Raw genomic sequence first — 10,523 nt, forward strand, 5'->3', positions numbered from 1 at the left:
AAGTCAGAAAACCTGATTTTCCAACTATGGTTTTAAGTAGCCGAGTGAGTAATTTACCTTCAAACTCATGATTCTTTCTCATATAACTTTCCAAACAATGATTGCATCACGGACAATTAATGATCCCTCTCCCAAAACCTATATACTTATGTAGTGCTATTTAGAGTTTGGGAGAGGGTTCTTTGAGTATGAAGGGTACACTACACCTTCTCATATTTTTTTTTAAAATCATTGTTTCTTTCTCTTAAAAATTATATGAGAAAAAAAACATTGCCTCGCCATGTGGTCTCTATGCATAGAATCAGGAGAGCACGGATTTACTGCTCCACCTTCTATAAAGTGTAAAATCTTATCCATGTTGATGTCTCTGCGTGTACTCTTGTTGGCCCTCGCACTAATGGAGAGGCTATATGATCAGATAATGATCTTTTGTTCAAAATTAATATGATAATACATGTGAGAAGGCGCAATGTACTCCTTAAGCTTAGATAACATTTTCCCATAAGACTATAATCAAGTCTTTAGATTGAGAAATAGTGGGTGTCAGATTAGATGGTCCCTAGTTTAAGTATAGTGAGTTGGTTGTAAATTGATTGTTACGTGTATCCCAACAAATCCATACATATTATATCATTAGTTAAAGCTCTTGGAAATTTTTATTTATTGAATTTCTGACACAATATTGGGTGGAAATATTAGGAAAAGGATAATAACATGTTACGTGCCTATCATGGTTATGTATTTAAGATTATATTATTGTAATTTTGTTGTGTATGTAGTAGTTATTTAGCTTTGGTGGAATATTAGTTGTCTAGTCACAATGGAGGTTCAGATGGTTATGTAACTTATCATGTGAACGTCATTAGCAATTGTGCAAATTGTATTACGTGGTCTGTACCAAAAAAAAAATGTTGTGTCTCTATATTTCTCTTGTGAGAAAAAAAGGTTCGACTACCTCCTAATAGGTCAAGGAGTTACTGTTTTGTCATTAAAATAAATCTATCAAACTATTTCTATTTTATCTCTTATTTAAGTGTGCGTGATTTAACATTTCAATGTTAGACTCCTTTTGACTTTCTTTGGTTGCTACTAAAAGGAAGTGTAAAAGGAAGTGAACTGACCTTATAAAAAGAAAAGGAAAATTTTACAAGGATAATTGTTTAACATAACTAAAGCTTTTATTATCTATGGTAGATATATTTTTCAAGGGAGATGATTGTTTGAGTGAACAACATAGGTGAGCACACTAATGAGATGCAACAAAATGGCTTTTGTGCATCATAAGGCAACAAAGTCATTTAATGCGACGAGGAGAGGGATAGACTAAGATGGTGTTCGTACCCTACCTCAATGGCTGAGAGCCTCATAGAACCTTTCCTCATTTTTTTAATGTAAAATTTGTTATACTTTTCAAATAAAAAGAATTTGATTACAAAGTAAAATGAAATTTAATGATTAAATTTAGCATATTTTGGAATTAATTACATCATGTAAAGTAACAATTTTTGTAATGTTTGTTTAGTTTTGATTTGATTTGAGTTCTCTTATATTTCTCTTACCCCAAACAGAGCCGCACAATGTAAGAAATGATCTGTGAAACAGATTAGTTTGGTGGGTTTGTGGTGTTCAACCTTGGCATTCTAACATCTGTTGAAGCTGAGGGCTATGGATTAGAGCAAATGTTGGTATTAGAACAAAGCAAGGCATCCAACAAATCAACACAACAAGTGTCTTTATTTTTTATCTTTTATTTTCTTTTTTAGGAGCAGTATAATATAGATTTTCACCCATCTATATGTCTTTTGGCTTGTTTCAAAAGACATCCATTATCATCAAGTTGCAAACTTCAACAATTCGTGGTTGGAAGAGCTGTGACGACTTCAACAAATTCGTTTCTATGTTGTTAGTAATTTGATCATAGAGTAATGGTAGTGTAAATACCAAGTTGTAAGCCTCATCAGTTCGGATTTGGCAGAATTATAATGACTTCAACAAATACGTACTGCAACGTAACCAATTTAATTCTTCTTCTTCTTGACATTGCATACTTTGCATTTTTTTGAAAGTCCTTGGATTACCTAAGCACTGGTAGAATCCATCTTCACCTGAGGCAAAATTAGAATAGTTTCCTCAACGGTCTCAAGACTGAAGTAAAATTTGGGGAAATAGAACTAGGGAGGGGGATCGTAATCAGGCTGCGTGTCTCTGCATGATCGCTATCATACAGAGACATTCAACAATGATCGAATTTTTCATTTCACGAGGGAGAGGGGTAGGGCATAGATGCCACACAGTCACACACCATGTTTCTTTAGATGGGAATCGGGGAGAAGAGAACTGAGTAAATAACTCACCATGCCCACCTAGTACTTGATGGGCAATTAGCAGAAAGAAGAGTTTTTTTTTTTTTGGTATAGAAGAGATCTTAGTTGAAATATCCATATTCAATAATTTGGGCTCAAAAGGTGTTTGGTTGGGAATAATCGCCATAAAAATTATACTATGGGTAAATGCCCCTAGGTACCTAAGGTTTTGACAAATTATATTTTAGATACCTATCGTTGCACAAATTGTGTTTGGGATATCTAAATTGTATTATAATTAACAGATTCGCTGAATTTTTTTCTATTTTCAATTTTTACCCTTACAAATAATTTTTTTAATATAAAACCTAATGGGACCCCACATCACCATCTCCTCTTCTTTTCTTCATCGTCTTCCTCCTCCTCTTGCAACCCCCCGGCCCCCTCCCCTGCTGCAACCCAATCCAACCCAACCCAACCCAATCCAATCCCACTGCACGATGCCGCACCAGACTACCGAATCATGTACGTAATAGAGTAAACATGGCTTAAGGTTCTTTTATTTATTTTAATTTTGTATTTAACGTTTCATTTTTTTAAAGCTTATTTAATATTTCATAGCACAAGGCTCAATATCTGATGGGGACGATACCGATTTAAGGCTGACATCGATACCGATATTAGGTACCTTCTCACAACCTCTATTCGGATTGGTAACTATATCATTTCAAATTGACAATATGGCAATGATTTAGTGATTACTGATATGGAGTCATGACTTCTACCCAAAAAAAGATATGGGGTCATGACATTGATTTAGTGGTATAACGCTAAGATGGCAATATAGCAATTTGGCACCATGGCAGTGATTTTGCGATATGAGATTACAAATTTACAATGGGATTGAATAAAAAAATAAAAATAAATTGATGATCTCCACTTAAGTTTTCACACGTTTGTCTGATTAGTAAGGTAAGCCCATGAGCCCAAGCCCAAGCCCAGCCAAACCCATCAAGGCTGAACCTGTTCTTTTTTTTGTTTTTGTTTTTGGTAATAGGAGGTATCCGACCACTAAATCCCCAAGGGCTCGTGAACGACGTTACAACACACACGAACCGGGAGATACTGGGGCCCCCATTTTCACCACAGAGTTTCCTCTGAGGCGGGTGGCCCCAAAGGGGAAGTCGAAGTCTAACTTAGAACCTTCAGCTTCCTTAGGCCTCGTCCCTTGCCAACTGCCAACTGCGCTGCCCGTTGGGGTTGGCTGAACCTGTTCTTATTTATACAGATTCTGTGGGTATTTGTCATTCGATCCATGCTTTCAAGTCATCGGCATAAACAGAGTATTATTTGGAGCTATGCTTCCAAGTTCCACCTAAAGATGCTAACCACTCACTGTACCAGCACTCACAACAATGGCTTCTGTTGAGAATCATTCTTCCCCTTAGTTAGGACTCACTTTTTAAAGTTAATTCTTTAACAACCCAACAAGCCCTTAAAGTTACTCAGTTTTAAGTCAGTACTAAACGAAATCAAATTACTGAATGTGGCTTCTTGAGCTTTACCAAAAAAAAAAAAAAAAAGAATGTGGCTTCTTGAGGAGTAAATCAGTGTTAAAAAAAATTTCTCTGATGATATTCCACAGTTTCCAGCCTCACTTTACATTGCAAAGAAATCTCTGATGTTAAAAATCTAACCCTTTTCCTATTTTCCTACTTTCTACATCTAACTGCCGCTGCTGCTCTATACAACATTGTTTTTCTACCTGTTACTACTTCGTTCATTTCCTTTCCTAAACTTTCTGGTTTCTGTTTCGTGTTTTCTTCTTCTTTGTTTACACATATAGTCACAATTTAAGCAAAGCATTCCCTACCCAAGACTCCCAAGAGCCTTTTAGCTTCTGCGAGCTCTCTTCCTTGCCTTAACCGGAACCTCGGCCCGCTTCCGAGCACCTCCCCGTCCAGCCTTCGCCGGCCGACCAACGCCTTTCTTTACAGGCGGTGTGGAATCCGCCGGAGAAGAAGCGGCATCTCGTGCCTTCTTATCTTCTCGCGGCTGAGTACCCGCAAATACTTTCCCACCATCAACCACTTTGCGGTTGTAGGGGCGCGCACTTCGAGGCTTCACCGTGGGGTTACGCTTAGGCGATTGAGTGACGACGGGAGCGGGAGCGGGAGCGGGAGCGGGAACGGGAGCAGGAACAACAGCAGCAGCTTCTGTGGTTGTGGTTGCATCCACGGTAGGTATGACGACGACGGCGGCGCTATCTGGGGTTTTGTCCTTGGGAATTTGCCGGAAAAAATTTCCTGCGAGATCCCTAAGAGAGAGAGCTGACTTGTATTGGCGTGTGTTCTTGGGGTAGAAGACCACCGCGTTGTTGGCAAGCAGAAGAACGTCGCGGTACAGTTCTATGGTTGTCGTGATCGAACGCTCCATGATCCTCGATCTTATCGTCTCCATGTCTAGATGCCGTCTCACGCTTCTCTTGTACCTCGCTCGTCTCTGTTAATTGTAAATACAAAAAAAGATCAGGGGTAGTTTAGTCATAAAATATTTAAATTGGGCTTGGGCTTGGGCTTGGGTGCAGAACAGAAGAAGTGTACCATTTTTACCTGGCTGTCAAGCCGGCGACGGAAGGTGGAAGCACAATCGTGTTCCATCAGCGAATCCAAAATTCTCATAAGCTCTAAGCCATGACCTTGCTCTGCAACCTCATCACCCTCGCGATTACTCCGATTGTCTGTTGCATCTTCTTTAACTGGGACAGTGACGGCGACATTGCCGGAGGTGGAGACATCATTTTCGCCAACACTCCCTTCCTTGACGTCCCTACTGCCACTAGTAGCAGGAGTTGTAGTAATAGTAGTAGTAGTAGTGGTAGTAGTATTAGTAGTAGTAGTAGTACAGTTCTTCCTCTTTCTCTTCCCTCTCCTCTTCCTTACACATCCTCCTCGGGCACCCACAATATCTTCCACCCGCGGCGGCGGCGGCGGCGGCTTCTCATCGACGTACGCTGTTGTCTTCTCTCCCTCTGTATCCACAGATGGTTCTGGTTCTGGTTCAGGTTCTGGTTCTTGTTTTACAATATTGTTTTCTTGAGGTGAGGACTCCACTACTGCCGGCACCTGACATTTGGGAGACCATATGGTGGGATTTTCCTCTGTGAAACTACCAGCAGACAGACCATCCTTCGATGATACCTCCTTGCCCGAGGAATCCGCTGCTTCCGATGAGTTTCCAATGGTTAACGGCGATTCTGTCCGACTGGAATCATAATCCACGGGGCGACTTCCTTCTCTTTCGGCCTTGAGACTCTCAAGCTTTGATTCCAGAGAGCTGCACAACCACATCCATCAACAATGAAGGCTATATCAGAAGCTCTCCCATTAACAGTTCTATAATTGACGAAAGGGCAGTCTTGTAAAAATCAACCGCTTCTATTAATAGGCTTTGTTCATGGATTGAATGGCTGAAATTAGCCCAATGGCATCAGTTTGGGCCCATTTATAATAAAGATCCACTCATAAATCACATCCATGCAAGTCTTCCAAATGCAAAGAAAAAATCAAACTCATTTATTTGGCCGTTACATGCTTATGTTTTATATGGGGGAGCATGGACCCTGCACGCAAGGGAACCAATGAGAGCACATGTGTTACATGCTTATGTTTTATATATGGGGGATCATAGACCCTGCACGCAAGGGAAACAATGAGAGCACATGCAAAGGCATCTTAGTAGATGTGGAATTTTTGCCATTCATAAGGGGTGTAGTTAGGGATGTAAATGACTAGCCGAAATCCATTTCCGTATTTGTGTCCGTATTCGTTTAGCACTATTCGAATCCGTCCAAAAGCTAAACGGATACGAATAGGTTATAGCTATCCGACAAGCTATATTTACATATAAACGGATAAAATATCCAATCCGTATCTGTTTAGCACTATCCGAATCTATCCGAAAGCTAATCGGATGCAGATGCAGATATAGCACTATCGAAGTCGAATCCGAACAGTTTACATCCCTAGGTGTAGTAACCCCTAGGTGTGAATGATACACTCCACTAGAAATTTTTCTCCTATTTATATTTTGGGTAAATTACACCCCCACCATTTAGCCATTTAGAGAACTTACACTAGGGATACCTCTGGTTTTAGCAACTATGTTTGAAATAACCTTTTCTTTTTTTCTTTTTCCCATTCTCTTTTTCCCATTCTCTGTCATTGCCTTTCCACTTGTGCACCCACCACTCCACTGCACTGAGTAGTGAGTACCGAAAAAAATCCTGTGCATCCGAGCAGTCGGGCTACATGTGCAGCTCCAGGCTCAAGGCGGTGCGCTTTGACCTCCTTAACCTTGCTCGGGCAAGGCGCTTGGGAAGGGGTAAGGCGATCAAAGCGCGCCACCTTGAGTCTGACGCTGCACATGCAACCGGGCTGCCCGGATGCACAGGAGACAGGTCCAGTGAGTACTGCTACATCTCGATCTCTACTACCTCCGTCTCGTCTTATGTGAAATCACCCTGTAACAAGGGTGTCAATTTGGACCAGAATCGGATAAGAACCAACCCGCTATAAGGAACCAGAACAAATCCACAAATGAACCCTTTATATTATATAGGAAAAAGAACTTTGTTTGGTAGTGTGGTCCTTGCACCCAGACACAAAAGCATGCAAACTTACCACCCCGTCCCCTACGAAATATAAAATCCCATCTATGTTGATTATGTATGCTCTCCTTGGCCCCCATGACCAAACAATGATCACTTGACCATATTACATAATTCTTAAGACTTAAGATCGTGAGAACTAAGGTCAAGCTCTTTTTTTTTTTAGTCTTTCAATTTTTTTAAGGTATTTCTTGTTTCATATACTATTTTACCAAAGATTTAGTTGTTAATTCAAAAGTCCATTTGGAAAGTAATATGACATGATTGCATGATTTGAGAAAAAAAAATGATAGTGGGTTGCATATCTCATGTGATTGAAATTAGTGTTAAAATGGACTGCTTGGAATCAATTACGAACTAGAACGGACTCATGCACTAGTTAATGCCTTAATGGTATTCGATCTTAGGTTTGGCACCAATTAGGTTGTTGGTCTGGCTTTGGTTATGGTCCTGACCCCCTTAGAGCCAGAACAATAAAGGAATCGGACCAGTTGACACCATTTCCCTACAATCCACAATCCCCTGTCACCTCTGACCTCCCTTCTTTCCCTTCTTCGACGACCGTTGGTGACACACGGTACACACAAAGCTCTCTCCTTCATGCAATTGCTTCAATCCCTCTTTGCAAAATCTCCTTGCAACCAATGACCCCGCCACCTTTGATATCTCTTCTTTCCCTTCTCCGGTGGTCGTGGGTGACACACGACAACAAATAGAGCTCTCTCCTTTCAAATAGTGTTTCAATGCCCCTGTTTTTGTTGCGTCGCCATCAATAGAAAGTAGGGGGCATTGAAGCATAGTTTTTGAAACGTGCAGTACCCTAGACATAGGTTCTCTAACTGTTAGGTACTCTGATATAATTTACTATATAATTTGTAACATTATTTTTTTACCTTTTTATTGTCACACAAAAAGGTAAAAGGGCACTGATCCCTGTGCCGCAGCCCAGGTCCAGGCACATGGGGGTGGGTGCAATGACCACCTTGCCCCCCTGAGTGGCAGGCCCATGTGCCTGGGCTCTGTGGCACAGAGAACATTCTCCCAAATGGTAAATATTGTTTGGACTGATGTTCTATGTGCCGCAATGCAGCCTACACCCAGACACATGGACCTGCCATTCAGGGAAGGGTAGTCATTTTGCCCACCCCCATGGGTCTGGGCGCAAGGCAGGCACAGAGAATATTTGGCCATATTGTTTTCACACGTGTTAAAAAAATGTGCAAGATAGCACACTTTTCAATTTTTTTTTTTTGGTAGATACTTTTCAAATTATTTTAAAACCCCTTTTTATACCCCTAATTAGGAAAATTTGAGAATACGATTGGGAAAAAATTAAAAGAAGTGTAAAGTTCTAAACACACCTATATAAGTGTTATTGACACAGGCCGACATGGAAACAATAAAAAAAGAGAAGAGAAAAGCAAAACGAGGAGATACTAACCCAATAGAGTCTTCAGATATCTCCAACTCCCGCTTCAACTCGGCAACTCGTTGCTTACGAAGCTTCTCGAACCAAGCTCTGATTAGGAGTTTGGAAGATTAAATCGTCATTTTCACTCAGAAGGTCAATTTTATAACACAAATCTTTTAAAAAAAAATCACGCAAAAATTGGTTTGCCCTACCAAATTTTCTTATTTTATAAATATTTCTTATTTTTCTTCTCCAAAATACTTAATAGAAAACCCAAAATATTTTTTACTCACGTGCTGCCACAAAAACGCTCTTGCAAGTCCTCGTATTTGGCTTTGCACACCTGCATCGGAAATGTTATTTTTGTTAGCTAAGAAATTCAAAAAAATAATTAAAAAAATATTTTTGGGTAGGTATTGCCTTTTTATTTCCTCTTTTAAGTTTTTTAAATAGCAGACTTAATTAGATTTCGTAACGCGCAAGACTGCAAGTGGCTTTACGCGCGACTTGTACAGTGGGTCCTACTTGAAGAAGACAAGTGGATAATCATACGGTTAAAGTTTGACAGGCGCGTGAGATTGGATTTTTTGTTTTATTGGACAAAGCACTCTGACCTAATGGCGTGGAAATCACGCTCCGAACCACCACGACACACGCCTCCAGCCCTATTGCCTAGACTAGTATCCATACCGCGGAGCACTTTTACTGATAATTTTCCCGTCAGGATTCACTCCACTTTATAACCAAACAGATTACGAGGGTACTGTTGTCATTCGAGTCTCTAGAAAATTCCATTTTTTTATGGACGGGCCCGTTCAGAAGACACGGCCCATCTATTTCTCTGGACAAGCCACCTATTTGCCAAGTGGTAAAATATTTATTTTAAAAAATTTTAAACTAAAAAAAAAAGTTAAGGACAATAAATAAGAAAGTATATAATCCAATTTAAGTATGAAATTTGGCAAGGCAAATTAATCCACGTGGCATAATAGGCCGTCCATTAAACCTTTTGGCTTTTTTTTAGTTAGTTAATTAATAATTAATTAATTAATCACGTCTCTTTTTTTTTTAATCAAAAAATTAAAAGTCCTCTTCCTCTTCGTCTAGGGTTACCGAGAAACCGGCGTTTCTTGTCCTGCTTGAAAAATCAAACGGAAAATATGAAAAATTGGTTGCGCGGCGAGCTGAGGAAATTACTAAGAAATAAACGAGGAGATAAAATTATAATGAATCGAGAGCGAGATTTTGAAATTTGAACAGAAAAAATCGCGAGATAAAGCTGGTGGAGGAAGAGAGAGAGAGAGAGCGAACCTCGGCGGTGAAAGAGCAGGGATGGAGGGACCTGGCTTGAAGCTCTGCGGCGATATCTTCCCAAGCTCTGGTGCCGTGCCTAAGTACGGCGCCTCCGAGGAGAAGCTCCTCCCATGTACCCCACGGCATCGCGTTCTCCGTTTCTGTCATATCCCAAATCTCAATCACGGCTCTCCACGTTTCAAACCCACGATCTCACTTCCTTCGTTCTTTTCGACTTTTCCTCCTCTAGTCACGGTGGCTCACGTTAACCAATAAGAGATAATAGCCTCTCTCTCTCACCTCGTCCGGATAAATCATAAATCATTCGTCGTCCGACCTTCCCTCTCCGTCGGAAACCACCTGTTCCGTCCATTCAAGAAATTCCCCATCACGATTAAGAAACGCCGGAAAACCACCAAAGAAACCTGTACGGCATCGGAAAATAAACGGCCGGAGAGATGAGTGACGGAGGAGGAAAACCGGATTAGGGGGGTGATGTTTTATACAAGGTCATAAGGATGTGGCAGGACGCAGGAGGATCCAAGGGTGGTTTTCTGGTAGATAAAAGCGGTTTTCAGACCAGTGGTTTTCTGGTTTTGCTTTTTTCCTCCGCCCTTTTCTTCGGTTTCTACGTACATGAGACGAGGAGAAGATGTTTAACGTGTTTCCGGTAGGGTGGGATCAAACAATAAACAGAATTATAAAGGGAAAATAAAAGGAGAGAATGATAAGGGAGAGAGAGAGAGAGAGGGTGGGTATATGTGCAGGACTTGTTTTCCTTCTCAACCGAGGAAAGCCTTTCTCGCTTTTCTCGCTTTTCTCGCCTCTCTATATTTGCCAATAGGCC

The 10,523-nt window shown here is 40.6% G+C and overlaps 1 protein-coding gene across 1 annotated transcript; it reads right to left on the reverse strand.

Moving 5' to 3' along the window:
- Window positions 1–4,196: 4,196 nt before the first annotated feature.
- Window positions 4,197–10,178, reverse strand: LOC122638640. Its single transcript, XM_043831498.1, has 6 exons — window positions 9,695–10,178; window positions 8,677–8,726; window positions 8,414–8,491; window positions 5,182–5,639; window positions 4,916–5,151; window positions 4,197–4,805 (listed from the first exon to the last, which is right to left on the reverse strand). Exons 1-6 carry the CDS (start codon window positions 9,842–9,844, stop codon window positions 4,197–4,199), a joined length of 1,581 nt encoding a protein of 526 aa, XP_043687433.1. The 5' UTR covers window positions 9,845–10,178.
- Window positions 10,179–10,523: the final 345 nt, after the last annotated feature.

Source organism: Telopea speciosissima, chromosome 9 (assembly GCF_018873765.1).
Source record: "Telopea speciosissima isolate NSW1024214 ecotype Mountain lineage chromosome 9, Tspe_v1, whole genome shotgun sequence".
NCBI lineage: Eukaryota > Viridiplantae > Streptophyta > Magnoliopsida > Proteales > Proteaceae > Telopea > Telopea speciosissima.

Excerpts from the sequence above, each read along its gene's own strand:
- LOC122638640 (XM_043831498.1), bottom strand. The coding sequence starts at position 9,844 with ATGACAGAAACGGAGAACGCGATGCCGTGGGGTACATGGGAGGAGCTT. Across the intron at positions 8,492-8,676 it reads GAGCGTTTTTGTGGCAGCAC|AGCTTGGTTCGAGAAGCTTC; the intron begins GTGAGTAAAAAA and ends ACTCCTAATCAG. Across the intron at positions 5,640-8,413 it reads ATATCTGAAGACTCTATTGG|CTCTCTGGAATCAAAGCTTG; the intron begins GTTAGTATCTCC and ends GTGGTTGTGCAG.